The sequence below is a fragment of the Coffea arabica genome, chromosome 3e, assembly GCF_036785885.1.
Source record: "Coffea arabica cultivar ET-39 chromosome 3e, Coffea Arabica ET-39 HiFi, whole genome shotgun sequence".
NCBI lineage: Eukaryota > Viridiplantae > Streptophyta > Magnoliopsida > Gentianales > Rubiaceae > Coffea > Coffea arabica.
This window is the reverse complement of record NC_092315.1, coordinates 4,173,092-4,189,890: the sequence shown is the minus strand read 5'-3', so window position 1 is coordinate 4,189,890 and position 16,799 is coordinate 4,173,092. Positions and strand designations below refer to the sequence as shown.

General features: G+C 36.4%; 1 protein-coding gene and 1 long non-coding RNA gene across 2 annotated transcripts; one reads left to right on the top strand and one right to left on the bottom strand.

Annotated features, from left to right (window-relative positions):
* Nucleotides 1-8,407: 8,407 nt before the first annotated feature.
* LOC113734226 (uncharacterized) lies at nucleotides 8,408-12,107 on the top strand. The gene is made up of 6 exons (XM_027260632.2): nucleotides 8,408-8,939; nucleotides 9,721-9,886; nucleotides 10,663-10,839; nucleotides 10,951-11,034; nucleotides 11,187-11,268; nucleotides 11,352-12,107. The coding sequence occupies exons 1-6, from the start codon at nucleotides 8,533-8,535 to the stop codon at nucleotides 11,795-11,797; spliced, it is 1,362 nt and encodes a 453-aa protein (XP_027116433.2). The 5' UTR covers nucleotides 8,408-8,532; the 3' UTR covers nucleotides 11,798-12,107.
* Nucleotides 12,108-12,489: 382 nt separating this feature from the next.
* LOC140038887 (uncharacterized) lies at nucleotides 12,490-13,223 on the bottom strand. Its single transcript, XR_011842395.1, has 2 exons — nucleotides 13,084-13,223; nucleotides 12,490-12,798 (listed from the first exon to the last, which is right to left on the bottom strand). It is a non-coding gene; the product is annotated as an uncharacterized lncRNA (long non-coding RNA).
* Nucleotides 13,224-16,799: the final 3,576 nt, after the last annotated feature.

Here is a 16,799-nt window from a genome sequence, read left to right as displayed (position 1 = left end):
GATTCTATCGAGTCGTTGTACATATTTAAATTTTTGATATACAAATACGTCATAATGTTATATTAAATCAATGTCAAATATTTTATTTATGTATATCACTTTTACGATAATCGAATCGAACTATACCAAACCCCAACCGCACTGGCCCCTCTCACGTTCCGGACGGTGGCTTGTTGGTAAGGAGGGGTGAAGATGAGCTGGGATGAGGAATGGAATTAGCTTTTCCTTCATGGGGAATTTGGACTGAAAACAGCAGTCTTGAAACTATTTTTTTTTCTCCGCTAGGTATTCTTGGTTTGCCCCATGATAATAGGCCTTTTCCTTGTCTACTCATAGCCTTACTAAAGTATTTCATTGGCATTGTTAAAAATATCTGAAACCAGAAGTCAACATTTTTTTTTCTGTACAAGGCTCTAATAGTCTATTTGTTCAATATTTCAACATGGGCATTGGTGACTTTCCTCAGCTTCACTATATTTTCTGTACATATTTCTTTGATTTAAACGTGTTGTAAATTATTGATCACATAATTCTAATAGCAACAAAAAAGCGTCGGCAGTATAATAATGATCAATTTTAGCTGGCATTTCTGTGCAGTCTGATTTGTGATGGCTAAATTTGATTATGGCCCTATACGACAAAAGTGTATATGACTTCTTTCACAGAAATGCCTTTTTTTTAAAAAAAAATAATAGTGTGCCCACTTATTTTCAATCATTTTTTCTGGTCTGTCAAAGTTAATTGAGCACAGTGAAAAATAATCTAATACAGTTAATAATGTCACTTAGGAACACTTTTTTCTTCTCTCTCAACTTTTGTGTCTCACTCCCATTTCCCAAATCTTTTTTTAACTTTATTGGTCCTGCTCAGCCAAGCTTTAATTAGCCAAACTTTTGTATTCTTTCAATTGAAGCTTGGAATCACATAATTTGCACAAAACCTTTATTGATAAAGATCCACTTCTCCTTTCCTCCTTTTCCTCAAATAGAAAACAACAGCCACATCATTTTATAAATTGACTCCCAATTTCTACTCCAAAAAAGTACTCATAATTTATTAATGCCTTATAGTGGTAGAATCCATAGGAACTATAGCAAGAATTGATGCATTCTTTTCTTTTTTTTTTTTAACCAACACCAATTGAAGTTGTTAGGAAATTAAACATATGCCTCAACGCTATAGGATAGAGAAAGTAGAGTAAAGAATTCGCTAGTCCCGGCTTTGATGCCACATTTGCTTGTAAAAAGGTCTTCTAACTTGGTCTGGCCTCCCTTCATTGACAGCCAAAAATTGTCTTGACTTGCTGCCACCCCTTAACTTGAAAATGATACTAAAAAGTGCCCAATTTGTTTGTCTTCATTCCTCCACACCAAGTCCAACAATGTAATTACTGACTTTTATTGAATCATAGGTTGCTCAATATCAACACACACCACCTTATAATATACTGTGTGTGAAGCATGGGTTGGAAGGTGTAGAAAGTGAAAAAGAAAAGAGAAAAACTGCGTCTGTCTGACTTCCAAACACAACCCTCCTAAATCCTACGTATATAAGTAGTAGTACCCCGTGAATATGGAACCAAATGCATGGCCCTTTCAAAATCAAACATCTTCTTCCTTTCTGATCTCTCTCTCTCTCCTTCTCTCTCTCTCTTGAAATGTTGAGGGGAATGCTGTCTGGTTCGAGACCATTCATTGAAGCCAAGAAATTGAGACAGACATCATCTGATGAATGATCTCGGACCAGGCTTCATTCCCCCCAACCCAAAGCTTCTTGTTCTTGTTATAATCAAGTCAACTGAATAGCAGGCTCCTCCATGCTCTCATCTTACATATTACCTAAGTACTATCATTGTCATCTGCGGATGTCTGCTTTGATGCAACCTCCAGCCATGTCTGCAGGTAGGCTTTGAATTTGAATCAAGCAAAAGACAATTACACACACACACACACAGATGCATACTGCATAGCTAGGGATACTAAGTTTATTAAATTCAAAGAAACGGCATCTGTTGATTGATCAGTTCTAATAATTAGAATGGCACTTTCTTGTTTAAAAATTCGCTGCAAGCATTTTTAATGCATTTTAGAAGTGATTTGAGAAAACTGTTCAGACACCAACTGTTTCGTCAATTTCTAACCTTGTTTGTCTGCTGTACCCAATTGATCAAGGTAGCTTTGTTGCAAGAGATTTTAAGTGTTGTGGAACAAGACTAGAGTTGTAGTGTGTTCTAGCTCAATCTACAAGTCATGCTTCATTGGTGGCAATTAATCCATTTCTTTCTCTTTTTTTTTCTTCATTGTTCGTAGTCTCTTCTAATGCATTTTAGAAGTGACATTCAAAGGAAATTCAGTTGTTTATCAATCCAAACTTTTCAGGTTTAGAATGCGTGTGGACAATTTATCAAGATAGGGAGATAGATTAGGCGCAAGGAAGTAATGTGGAAAACAGCAGTACTAGTAGTTGGTCAAGCTAAGCTAACTGATGGATGATAGCAATCCCAATCTTTCTTTTTGTTTTTTTGTCTAAATACTACTAATATAGTGCAGTCTTGCTTTCCTTAGGAAAAGAAATGGATCATAAAGAAGTGGATCGAAAATTAGCTGTAAAATGGAGGGTACATTTTCTTCTTTGAAGTGAGCTAGCTTCCACATGCAACCTTTGTCCTCGGTATCCTTTTTACATTTTTCACCTAACTCGTTGAACTCAAGCAATATGGTTCGTGTGAATATATGACTAAAGAGAAAATAAACTAACCAATAATATTGGAAAAGCTAACAAAGTTAGGTTTCATCTTTTCAGGGTTTGAATCTTTATCCATCTGGACTTAGGACTTTGCTTGCAGACGGTAACAAAGAATATGAGTCAAGCAAGATCCCTTTAATTCACTTTATCTTTGCATGAGATTAGAGCAGTGAAAGAAATCCTAACGGATTTCCAATCAATCAAAGGTGTCTTTGAATTTTTACCTTAAGACAGCCATCATAGCAATCCCTCTAGCCTTGTCCCCAATCTAATCCTTTTACTACAACGTGGGACATAAGTACATGAAAATCCTACATTACCATGTGGGTTTGTTCTAGACATTTTTAGCCAATGGCCCCTCCCTTCCTGCTACCGTGTGGTTCAGATTCTAAGCCCTGGGGTCACATCAACTTGTTACATAACATTAATTCTTGCGTGTTTTTCAGTTCTTGACCTGGAACTTGGTAACACCTGGCGTTGCTTCGATGTTGCACGAAGACTGGAATAGATTGCCATGTGAATCTAATCATGATCAAAATATTGATATGTGAAAGATGCCAGATTAATGTTTAATATTTGCTCGAGGCATGTCTTGATTGATACATAGTTGCTGGGGGAAAAAAGAACAAAAAAATAACACTGAAGAAATCTGAATACAAACCTATTAATCCTACCTTCTTGAGTGTTTTTCTTTTTTGTTTTTTCAAGAGGAGACTCGAAGCCTTATAAGTGAGAAAGGGATGAGATTTCATGATCATCTAACTAAGTGGGATAAGTTAGATCACGGAGACGAAATTACAGTAATTTGACCCTGCATAGATAAATTGCATTAGAAAATAATAATGCATCATCCCTTTTCTATGAACTTATGAAGTATATATCCTTATTTCGGGGTAATTAGATTGCTGAAAGATGAGACTTGTTAAATTAGGTAGTAGGTACAGGAAATGAAATGTCAATTTGAAGGCAATTCTAGTAGTTCTAATGTGAAGTAATCACAGAAAGATCACTAAAGTACTTTTCCATTCAACCGTGGAATCCAAAATGATAGAATTCTGTAATCATTGAAACCCCCATTCAGTTGTTATGATTGCAGCTCAGATGACTGTGTTACAATCTCCATAGGAAAAGGGGCAACATGACCATCTTGATTGGAATTCTGATCATTGCAATGACGCAAAAATATGAAGTTGCCAAAACCAATGTGAATGATGGCGTTAGTCGACAAAACTTTACTTTTTATGCCTTTCTTGTTGATTGTATTGGCAATTATTTACCCGTACAAAAAAAAGTAGAAATTGCTTCACCGTTTTATACACACAGATACAAAGACAAACCTCTATATTCTTGTGTATGGCAAATAAGAAAACATTGACTAGTGTGTACGTATGAGTGCTAAATGATTTTGTAGATACAGTAGAAGCCTTCCCTTTAGCTCAAGACTTTTGTGCTGGTGTGAAGAATTGAATATTGATTTGAAAGGTTTCCTTAGGATATTCTTGAAGTTGATTTGAAGTTTCTCAACGAACCAAATTATTGATTGAAAATTGTCCGCAACATCAACATAATCACGAAAAAAAAAAAGCTGTCTTATGTGTGCCTAAAAATTCCATTCTTTGTGTGTGTGTGTGTGTGTGTTTTGCATGAGTCAAAGTTACGTAATAGAGGTGCTTGTTCAAGAAAAGAGAAGTAGAAATAGACTAGTGGACTATGTACAAGAAAGAAAAAAAGGGGCAAAGCCGTATTATATGCTCCAATAAAAGCAATCACATTATGGAAAGATGGATTGTTCAAAGTTCAAACACATTGATTATGTACTTTTCCGTGACTTGACTAAACTCAAAACTCTAAAAAGCATTCAACACCAAAAATTTTGAAAAGATAAGGAAAGCCCATTTGAAGGCTTGAAAGACAAATTCCTTCACAACAAAATCTAAAAGCTGTTACGATAGCCAAAAAGCTTGATGTGTTACAACACCTCTTGTTCTTTTTTTTTTTTCTCTTTTTCTTTTTTTTTTCCAATAACATATTTGCCTGCATCAGCATGACATAGAAAATCAATTTCTCGACGAACAATTCTGATCAAATGCAAGTTTTTCTCAAAAATTAATTTAATCTGAGAAGCTAACTGAGTTCTCTCTAATCTGCAATTTGCCTATACACCACAAATCTAAGAAAAAAAATTATAATGATGGTCATTAATTTCCATTAGGGTTTTGACTCATTTTGCCAAATTATAAAATATAACAGATTCTAGTTTTATGAAGGCCATTAAACTTAGAAGGTGTTTGTAGAAAAAAAAAAAAACTACTTACAAATATGTTCCAATTGTAATATACCCTGTGGTGGAACATAAAAGATGGTATGTTATTGGTGGCAAACTTGACATTGTCCAAGCTGGTGGGACTGTACTAACTGACAGCCAGATTGGTGATGGTCATAACCCCAATGTGGCCTTGGATAATTTTAAAGAGAAAGGTTCTGTACATAGATAAGATAGGTCGTTAGCGTCGGCAACCTTCTTTCTGTACATTTTTAAAAAATTGCAGAATAGCCTACAAAATTTTCCTTGTTTGGATTGCCGGTTTCCGTCGAAAAATTACGTCATTTTCCGTGATCACATTTTTCTATTACCTTTTTCCCTCACATACATCAAATCGCTACAATAATTTTTCCATGAAAAATCACGAAAAATACAATCCAAACACAATAATTTTTCTAGTGTTGCTCCTCTCTTGTTCCCCCCTGAAATTTTATAATATTCCTTATAACTCTGCAACTGCTCCTCGAAAGCGTTAAAATCTTTACAATTGCTCTTATCATTTCTACAAGGAAACCTTGAAACAAAATATATGACGTAAATCTACTTTGTTTTTCTAATGTATTTTATTACGTAACATTGAACTTTTTTAGACGTCTAATAATATGAATTACAAATAAAACGAACATTCCTTGGACAGTAAAGTCATGTGTGCATAATTAGTCTGATTTATATACTACTAGATCTTTACATCTTGTAGTCCTGTGCATATTTTAAAACTCTACACAATTTTCTAAAATGATGAAGTTAATCACAAGCAGTAAATAACTTTTTCTAAAATTTTTTTTTGCAATATTAAGTAAATTAATTGGTATATTTATAACAAATACTCCCACCGTCCCACTTTAATAGTCCTGGTTTCTTTTTCACACAGTTTAAGAAAAATTAGTTAATTTTGTTAGAACAATCAATTTAGGTAGCTATTTTCCTAAAATACCCTCACATTAATTAGAGTACAACTTTATGGAAATTTGAATTGATAGTAAAAAAGAATCAACTCTCATTAAATGGGGTAAGTTTATAGTAACAACAACTTACATTGAATAAGGGTATTTTAGAAAAATTAAAATACAACTACATTCTTCAATTGGAAAGTGGACTATAATTTGGGACGGATGAAAAAAGAAGACAGGACTATCAAAGTGGGACGGGGGGTATTTAATTATATTAAAATTTTCAAACCAATACATTTTAAATTTATTTTAATATTATTATTGTTGCACTCTTCGAACAAAGGTCCTGACTCCGTCGCTGTGCAATCTGAAAACCATGCGTGACTCTCGCGCATAGCTCCATTTGCTAAGTCGTGTAGTGATATCACAAATCACACACGTTGTTCTAAAAAAAAAAAAGTAAAAAACAATTTTTAAGGCAGCCTTCACCTTTGACTGGGCCTCATGAAGTATTAGGTGAGCAGGGATTGGGAAGTTTCTTAAGTTAAAGAACCAATCGTGGCATAAATGCTGCAGGCTTTAAACATTCCATATGAACCACAAAAAAAGACAAGAAAAAGAATTTCACATCTCAACTTCAACGAGCTCGTGCAATTAGATGATTTTTTTTTTCAAATATATAAATCATTCAATTAAAATCAGCTGCACCCAAAACTATTAAACTTATTTTTGATAAAATCATGGGGGGCAAAAAAAAAAATAGAATTTCTGATACGTTGACAAATATCATATATAATCAATCAGGAGATGAACGGTGATGGAAATGGGGTAGGAACGGTTGTCACTGACAACCGTTCCTGAAGGTTCACGGCCACGATGTGACCTCAAAAATTTGTGCGGCTTAGATTACAGCATGTAACTCGATTTTTACGTCATGTGTGGGGCCCATAAAAAAGTGTTGTAAAATTACATCGTGTGCAAAGTAAGTTACATCGTGTGCAATGAAAATTACGTGCTGTGAAAAATGAATACAATCCGTTTGTGCCCCTTGTCCAACGGTGATAGACCAACCAATAATGCCAGAACTCAAACTCTGAACCATGCAGATACATTTGATCCAGAGAATATCTAAGGCCTTGAAACCGTCTCTGTTGCAAGCAAAAATTTTTATGGGCTATCCGAGCAATACCCTCCCAACACCCGGCCCACAAACAGCCAAAAAAAAAAAAAAAAAAGATTCTTGGCACGCGCACCTGACCGCGGTCGAGGGCAATTTCTACTATATATTAGGATTAGGATTCTCGTGCTCGGAACAGTTAAAAGATTTGGAGGCAGATTAATTTTTGAGCTGATTACTCCAAGGGATTGATCTCACACAACCAGGTCCCTAAATTGAAATGGACAGAAGTTTTGCAATTCCAATCACTGCAAATAGAGTCACAGAAAAAAAAAAACAAAGATAAAGATGTCAAGAACAAATTTTTAGGTGTTAACATTTTTTAAAAAGTAAAGTTAATTATGAAAAGTATATACAAATACAGAAGGATTTGTATATAGGAGTTTATTAACCTAAAAATTAACTTAAAAAAACACTAACTTTCCATTAGTGTGTGCATTGACTTTATCTTTTTCTTACCATGTGATGGGTTTGGTCTACCTGAACTCGGTCCAGTCCACTCAATCGGAGAAAATAGAGGTAAGTTTTGCGTTTAACTAAGTTTGATACAATTTGGACCTAGATTTAGATTTGAAATAAATGTGAGTCATGTCTAGGTCTTATAAGGGATGCTCGATTAAAGTCAAGTCCAAATAATTACCTAATTCAAGTATTTATAATGTATATATAACAATATATGAAACTATGCATATTATAACTAAAAAAATTCATAGTTTACAAATAATTATATAATAACATACGAATATTAAATATATAATTATATATTAAATTGTGAACATGGGCCGAACTTGTTTTAAGCCCTAAGCTCTAATAATGAACCTTGCATTAGTGAGTCATATTCAAAAATTGAAATTTTTTTCTTTTTGTGAATCGAATTTAAACTTACCAAAGTTCGATCCACAGGATTTTAAAGTTACGTCCCGTTTAAATTGTTATTGTTAGAAATTTTGGTATAAAAATATATTATAATAATTTGATATATTTCAAATAAAATGATGATTAGAATATGTGCTCACAAAAAATATAAAATTTTTTCTCCAAAAAATGATATAATTCAACAAAGGCTGCCTTGGGATAAATTCCCCCTCCTATTATACTTCAGATTAATTTTGAATGAGAGAGCTCTCCTCTCTGTCAAACCAACCCCAGGTTCCTTCACGCGCCCACCATAAAACCTTATCCACAGTAAAATCCAGATCAACGCTTATCTTCCGTCCACGTCATAAAACTCACCCAGTTGTCTGGACCCCACGCAACTAATTCATTTCCGATATCTTTCACCTCCGCCTTCTTCCTCCTCCTTTCTGCGCCACCGTCCAGCCATGGCTTAAATAATTCTCCCTCGCCTCAGCGTCATCCGTTTCCGAAGAAAAATTTTCCAAAAAAATTAGGAAAAAATGGACGTTTTCAACCAAACAATGAGGGATATGTTCAGGTCACAGACGGTATTGGAAACGTTCGTCGACGTTTTACTCTGCCTCGTTCCGATTTGGCTCGCGGTAATGATCGGACTCTTTATCGGCTGGTCGTGGAGGCCTAGGTGGACCGGACTGCTATTTCTCGGACTCCGGTCTAAGTTCCGGTTCGCTTGGACCGTTCCTGCGGGTTTTGGCGCTCGCCAGCTTTGGTTCGCCTTCACCGCCTTCTCCGTGTTCTCGCTTACTCGTAAACTCTTGTCTAAGCTCCATGGCAGGATTAGGAAGGACTTCTCTTTGGCTTCGGCTCAGGTAGAGCAGCCGGCTGTGGATTCTCCATCGCTTTCGGCTCAGACTGTTGAGGCTAGATCTAGCAGTGATGATATCAGGTAGATTTAAAAGCAATCACTTTATTTTTTAGAATTTTGCGCATTTGACGGTAATAATTATCGTGGTAATGCATGTTGCGATTTTATTGAAGTTTTGAAATTTTTTAGCTTTTTTTCTTGATTAGGTTTATGTGTGTGCCGAATTGTGCTCTTTAAATTTGTTGTTGATTCTCTCTGTTGAACAGCATTGGAGTTGATTGATTATGTTTCTGTTCTAATTATCTGCTTAATTAGTTAATAGGTTTACTTGTGTGATCAAAGGTGAAGGTTTAGTGGCATTTCAGGTCTTGAGAGGAAGAAGAAATCTTTGTTCACTAAGTTCTGTATGTGCCTATTTGTGTTTGCTTTCTTTTCATCTTCAGATAGCACTTCGTGTTGAATGGAATTAAAGAAAGATTTAGGTAATTTTATGTGCAAGTTCAGTCCTCCTTAAACATCACTTGGAAAGTTCTGGTGACATTGTTATAGATCTGTCTATCATAAATCTGAGAATCATTAGTTATCCTGTAGTGACCGCTCTACTGGTCGTGTTTATCCTGTAATGACTGCTCTATCTGTTGTAGAAGACAGTCAAAATTTCAAGTTACATTCTCTTATGTTTGGATGCACAATCTCTCAGGCATACTGGCTTATCTTTACCAAATAAGGAATTGGGATCCAGTAACTACACATATCTACTATTTTTGGCTTCCTTCAACTTTTACCCTATCGTTAGTGCGTGTGCAATCTCTGACCTTGCTTAAAGAACTTTTCCATAATATTGTCTTGGTGTCTTTTGAAGGCCAACCACTGGAACACTTGAGACAGACAAGAATGTTGTCACGGAGAATGATTTGGCACACTTGCTACATCTTCTTGATGGAAAAGATGGAGAGATGGCTTGGCAGAGTATGATGGAGCGCTCCACTCCAAACTTAGCATACCGAGCTTGGCGCTACGAGGCTGAGGTAAAATTGGATCTCAATCTAGATATATTACGTGTGTATTCCCAACTTAAACTCTTCCTCCTTAATTTTGTCCTTAGAAGTAATATTTGTTTAGTTCGTTAACACACTGGAACAGTCTGCATGAGCACCATTTGACGTCAAATTTTTCTTGTTGACTATCATCAACATTGAGCATGTTGACTACTGTCACTGGCTTTTTTAAGCATATATCGTTGATTAATCAACGTGGTTCAAATAGATTGGACTTGTAAACTTTGTTTCCCATTGCCATTTTGCCGCTAATCTTTTGGGAAGTTTGCGGAACTCTTCAACTTTCTCTGTGATTTTGTAGATGTGACTTGGGATAGAACTAGAATGTTTTACAGTGATGAGCCAAAAAAAGGGGGAAAATGTTCCAGAAATTGGGCTGCATCTATTAGCTCAGCAAAATGGTATTCATCTGGAACAACCATGCAATAAGCTGATTCCATTGTTCTCCTTCAACCCAAAGAGAGCACCTTGCTAGTCTATGTACTGCTGATATTTGTCAACTAGCAAGAAAAACCATGGATAAAAATAGCTTTTAGACCATTAGATGTTGATTGCCTTGCATGGTCAATGTGTCCATACATTAGTGTTAGCATGTAACAAGTCACTTGCATCCTGAACTTTTGATGGTGTCCTACAGAAACAATGTGTTTATGTTTCTTGTGCAATTTAAAGAAAGAGTTCATACTTTTCTCCAATGCATTCTTATACTGTCAAAACATTACCTGATAGCGAATCTTGTCTCTTAGACTGGCCCTGTAGTGTTTAGAAGCAAAACTGTCTTTGAAGATGCAACTCCTGATTTAGTCAGAGATTTCTTCTGGGATGATGAGTTCCGTCTTAAATGGGATCCCATGATTTTGTCTGTCGAAATCTTGGAGGAGTGCCCCCTTAATGGGACCATGATAGTACGCTGGACTAAAAAGGTTTGTTGATGATAAGCCCCATATCAGTTTTGCTGCAATAATTATCATAAGTTCTCATCTGGTCAAATAGTTTCTAAACTGATGGGATTCTTCTGTGGTTCTGGTATGCAGTTTCCCTTTTTTTGCAGTGACAGAGAATATATTATTGGAAGAAGGATATGGGAAGCTGGGGGAACATACTATTGTGTAACCAAGGTATGAATTTGCATATTATTGGGGAATTCTTATTTGCAACTTCATGCTGTTTGACGACACTATGAACTGCTGACTTATTTTTCTCATAAATTTAGCTCCATGTTGCAAATATTGGTACTTCTTCATGACACTTCTGTTCGCTGCATCACCAGGGAGTACCGCATCCGGCTGTGCCTAGAAGAGACAGACCTAGGCGTGTTGATTTATACTTTTCCAGCTGGATTATTAAGCCTGGTAAGTACTGCCGGGTAACTCATACATCAGTGAGATTCATTGACCGCGTCTACTAATTTTTTATCTTCATGATATGGGTGTAGTGCAATCACTTAAAGGGGATGGCCAGTTGTCTGCATGTGAGGTGATGCTAGTCCACTATGAAGATATGGGGATCCCCAGGGACGTGGCTAAACTTGGTGTACGTCATGGGATGTGGGGAACTGTTAAGAAATTGCATGCTGGCTTAAGAGCATACCAGATCGCGAGGAGGTCAGAAGAATCACCATCCAGGTGTGCTCTGATGGCAAGGATCACCACAAGAATTTCTTCTGATGAGGGCGCTTACGCCTTATTAGAGCCAAATCGCAAGGAAGAAGAAAAAGCTAACAGAAGGGACATCCAGTGCCACAAGAATGACGGTGGAATTGATTGGAGATGGGTAGCTATCGGTGGAGCTGCAGTGGCTGTTGGACTTCACACAGGCTTTATTGGAAAGGTTCTGTTAGTTGCAGCAGGGCAAAGAGCTGGCAAGAGGAGAGGAAATTAGTTGCAGCAGGCCAAAGAGCTGACAGGAGGAGAGGAGAGGAAATTAGTTGTATTCCCGGAAACCGTAGGACCTTTTCCTTAATACTCAAACGTTGTCTGGTTGCAGCTGCCTACTTTTTCGTTTTTTGGGAAGAGTTATTTGCAGCTGTTTTGTTCTTGACCGGAAACCGTAGGACCTTTTCCTTAATACTCAAACGTTGTCTGGTTGCAGCTGCCTACTTTTTCGTTTTTTGGGAAGAGTTATTTGCAGCTGTTTTGTTCTTGAAAGATGTTACTGTGAATCTTGACATACGTAAATCTCATCGTTGAAATGCGTGTATAGTGGCGAACAATATGTTCTATAGAAAAGTTTAGCCCTCTTCGTCGGATTTGGGGCCGGTGCCTGTTGCGATCGCACCATACAATAATTTCTTGATTTATCATATAAGAGTCTCCCCAAAAAAAAAAACCGGAGCCGTCCTATGCAAATTTGAATCTCCTGGGCCAGATCTGACTGTCAATTGTAGTCTGCGGTTCAAGGCATTAAACCCGGATCTTTCTTCGTCGTAATTTTCTAGGAAAAAAGATCTGCAGCAAGGGAACCAGATGGGCTAGCAGATCTGCAAATGATGAGGTTACAAAACACACAATTTGTTACCTTGTCGGTTAACATATGGTTCAAATAGTAGATCAGAAGAAAGAAGATTGACTGAATTTATATCAAAATGTTTCTGAATTGAGTACTCGACTCTCAAAATGCATTCGATTATTGCTTACAAAATTTCTAAATATAATCACCACTAACAGAGATAGGAAGGGACTATGAAAAAGTACATCCTGTCATACAAGCAGAGAATTCCTTCAATTGAAGCCATGGGGAGAAGGCAAGATGTGACCAGACAACAGAACACCGCCGGAGTCCAAATTTATCAGTACATATAGAATAAAGGCCACAAATCAATGGACCATCTATGCCGTCAAAATCATCCTCCTTCCTTCAAACCTGCAAGCCCGACAACTCACCTGGACACACATTAATCAGAAAAAAATTTTTTAAAAAAAAACTGAAACAGCTTTACCTTTTTCACAATCACTGGATTTGCCGCGTTGGACAATTTAAAAAAAAAATAAAGTGAGAAAGAGGAAAAGATTGTGGATTTTGCACAAGCCACCCAACACCACCGGAGAGTAGCTAACAGAATCTTTATACTAGCATATATGATGGGTTGGATGGCTTGTGCAAAACCAAAATCTCACCTCTCCAGAGCTCCCATCTAAACCAAAACTATATTGGAAGAGAAAGGCTACCTATTGTCCTTTGCCCCCCGGCACGGAGGGGGGCAGGGGGTGTGACGGTGATTATATGCTACTAAAACCCTATATAGGGTTTACTTCTACTATATATAACTCCGACTGAATTGCAGTAGCCGAAGCAGAAGCGTCTCGACCGAAAAATCCAGAGTCTAGAAGATTCTGGTGCCTCTTGCCTGCCTGGCTTTTTATCCCCTTTTTTGGGTTGCCTTGGGCTATCGATATCTGAAATTAATGGGAGTGGGCACACTGCATGCAGAACGTAGGAATATTTTACAATGGGCCGAATAAGTGAAGACCGAAGATTAGTCCAACTAAAATTTTCAAACCACATATGAAAGATGATGCTCTCATCCGTCATGGGATCTGGTTCGACCCTTGTTACGGTTGGAGGCGAGTCTCTCTTGGACAGAAAAAATAGAATCATGACGCTGTTAAACAGATTTTGAACATAAACGTTAAAGATCGTGTTGTGGAACAGATGCAATGGGTATGAATCTGACCCATCGATGTTTTGTATTTGTGCACCAAAATGCCAAAGAGCCAAGTGACGTAGATTTATTAGCCTTAGTACACTAATTTAGGCACGGTTTGTTTTGAGGGAATGGGACTGAAAGAAAAGGAAATCGAAGGATAAAATTTTTTATTGTTTGATTGATTTTTGAGGAGGGAGAGGAAAGGATTGGAAGGAAAAAGGGAGTGATAAGTATTAGTTATTTTTTTATCAGTATATTTTCTTGTCCAAAAGTGGGTGGAAATCGAGAGAAGGGACACCAAAATTAATAAAAAAAATTTTGAAATTTTCTTTTAAAAAAAATACCGATGATATGTTTATAAATTTAACTTTTAAACTATAAACAAAAACGTAACTAACGCATAATGATTTTCTTTACTCTCTTTCCGTAATCCAAATAAGATGGATGGACTCTAATTTCCTGTACTCTCCTTTCTTTTCTTTTTCACTAGAGCTCTTTTCTTTTCTTCCCTTCTCTTTCCTTCAAAGCCAAAGTGAAACGGTGCCTACCAGAGAAAAGAATCTATGGACTCAATAGTCTTCCAAAACAAAAAAGCCTAGTCATATAACCTCTACTCTCAACCACTGGGCCAATGGCTCAGTGGTCACCACCTAGTTGGTGGGGGTGGGAAGCAAGGTTTCAAACCTAGTCAAACCTTGCCTCCCACCAAAATGCCACATTTAAGTGGCATGTTTTAAAAAAAATCCAGGTTGGTGTGCTGTGCACCCGTCTGGTCCGATGGTGGTTCAGTCCCCTTTGAATTATCTTTGGGTCTCCTTAGGTCCGCCCCCTTCCCCCTTAATGTAAGATAGATTAGGTTTGGTACTCGTCTCTATCTCGAGCCTCTAGTCAGTTGCATCTCTTCTTTCATGCCAACTTTTGTTACTAATTCAAGGAAAATCCCAAGCCAAACAGCTAATGTTGTAAAAGATCCGGTGGTCTGATTTCCTACGAGTCTTCCGGTAATTAGGTCATAAATCATCTTTTGTCCATTAGACGGGGAACAACCACCACTTGGATGACGGATCAGTATAAAGCTCAAGGGTAATTATCAACATTGATTAAGCTGCGATCACAAGAAGCATCCAGAACTGGACATGACATTTGATGGAATGTTTTCTCAAGGCCTTTATGATGAAACACCTAAAGCAGCAAAGCTTGTCAAGGCCTTTATGATGAAAAAGAACCCTAGTTTGCGGACGCTTCTACAACATCAAATTCGTGGTTCATTTCTCCTGAGTTGTCTCCATAGATAGATAGATACAATGCAACCCCCAACCAATAATTTTAGTGAAAGATTGGACCAGGACATTAAACTCTTAGGATAATGGGAAAATGTTGGTCCCCTCTCAGAAATCAGAATGTGTGTACATATAAATATGTGTTTTGACAGCATCTGCATTTTCAAGGATGAGCTTAAGAAAAAAGGATTCAGGAAAAAAAAAAAAAAAAGACATGAAATTTTATCTGACATTAAGGCTTGCATTAGAAGAGAATTTCAATCTGTGTTCAAACCCTCAATTTCGACCAAAATTAGTGATTTTTCTACGTATAATTGTCTTGCCATTCTTTTGAGATTAGCGTAGAAAAAGACAAGACAAGTTTTCCAAATTCTTGTGTTGTTCTTCGTCTTTCTTGTGAAGTTGCTAAATTGCCCATCAAAGCTTTGCAATGTGCCGTTTGCATATGTTCATGAATTATGTAATGACCAAATAATTTCGTATGTATCAAACAAATTAACAAATAAAATAGTTGCACGAGATTCTCCTTCCAGAATATGAACAATTACGTCTGGTCTTGTATTGAATTCTCACAATCATTGAAAGAAAAAAAAAAAAAGAATCATCAGAATCATCAACATAAAGTAAAAAAGGAAATTTAAATTGATAGCTTCCTTTTGATAAATAACTCTCTATTCTACTCAATTTCTTGAGTCTTTTTTTTTTATATAAAATATCATAATTTCATTAAAATATGCACTAATGGCAGAAATTACATCATCAAAATCTGCACTAATAGTAGAAATTACATCATTAAAATTTGCACTAATAGCAGAAATTACTCAATTTCTTGAATCCAATCACACCTATTTGTAGTTTACCTCAAGCGCGATTAGCAATGATCCTCCAATCAGCTGACAATTATCCCCAACGGGAAGTTGTGAGCAAAATAATATTAATAACACATCACAATTGGAAAATGAAATTAATTTTTTGGCCTGATTTATTTACGATAGAGTAAGGATTCTTTTCTTTTGTTTTCTTTGAATCCTCCTTATATATCATTCCCTATACTCTTCCCATCCCCAACTATCAAGGATTTGAACCATGAGCCTTGAACTTGACGCTCCTCCCCTCACAAACTGTAATTTAGATGCCAAAATGTAATTCAATAGGGTAAGGATTCTTTTATACTTGTTAAAATGTGATTGAGATGTTAATTTTCAAAAAAAAAATTAAATTTAATTAGAAAAAACGTACAAATGCAAGATAAGATAGTAATCATTAATACGTGCATTCATATGCTAGATCGAATATTACTCCTATTGTTTCTGGAAAAAAAAAAATATGCTAGGTTGAATATGATTAAGGTGCCTTAAACGAACGAACGATCTGGATATTTGATAGAAAAAAAATAACTAGAAAATACTCAAGTTACCGCTGAAATTCCGAAAACGAAGAGCTAAAACTGCTTTGCTAGATGTATGCCCAAGATCGCGGTTTTTCTTATTTGCCCGGTCAAACAGCTAATAAATTTCCGAATCCCAAAATCAGTGGAGTGTCGGTAAGCAATTACCAGTAGTGTTAAAACTTAAGCCTACACATGCCTTTATTTACTGTACGGCTTCTTGCTCTACTAGAAGCACCATAATTCTTTTACATCTTACATTCTCTCGAAGTCTTAACCTGTTTTCGATTTCGAGTCATTATTTCTCCTAAGGGCTTCTAGTAAAAACTTTTTGTTTCTCCTGAAAATTTCTAGTGAGAATATTCTGTTTTTGTCCTCATTTTATTTTTTGATCCGGATTTACTTCAAATTTGGTTACTAGATCTAGAATTTTATGGATTTTTGGATCTATCTCAATAGATCTTACAACCATTATTGGAGTTGGAAAAAGTTGATTAGCAAATCTCATAATTGGGATGTACATAGAAGAGAGTCACAGCGATCTATCTTTATTACTGTATCTGTATATGT

Excerpts from the sequence above, each read along its gene's own strand:
- LOC113734226 (XM_027260632.2), top strand. The coding sequence starts at position 8,533 with ATGGACGTTTTCAACCAAACAATGAGGGATATGTTCAGGTCACAGACG. Across the intron at positions 10,840-10,950 it reads TAGTACGCTGGACTAAAAAG|TTTCCCTTTTTTTGCAGTGA; the intron begins GTTTGTTGATGA and ends TCTGGTATGCAG. Across the intron at positions 11,035-11,186 it reads CATACTATTGTGTAACCAAG|GGAGTACCGCATCCGGCTGT; the intron begins GTATGAATTTGC and ends CTGCATCACCAG.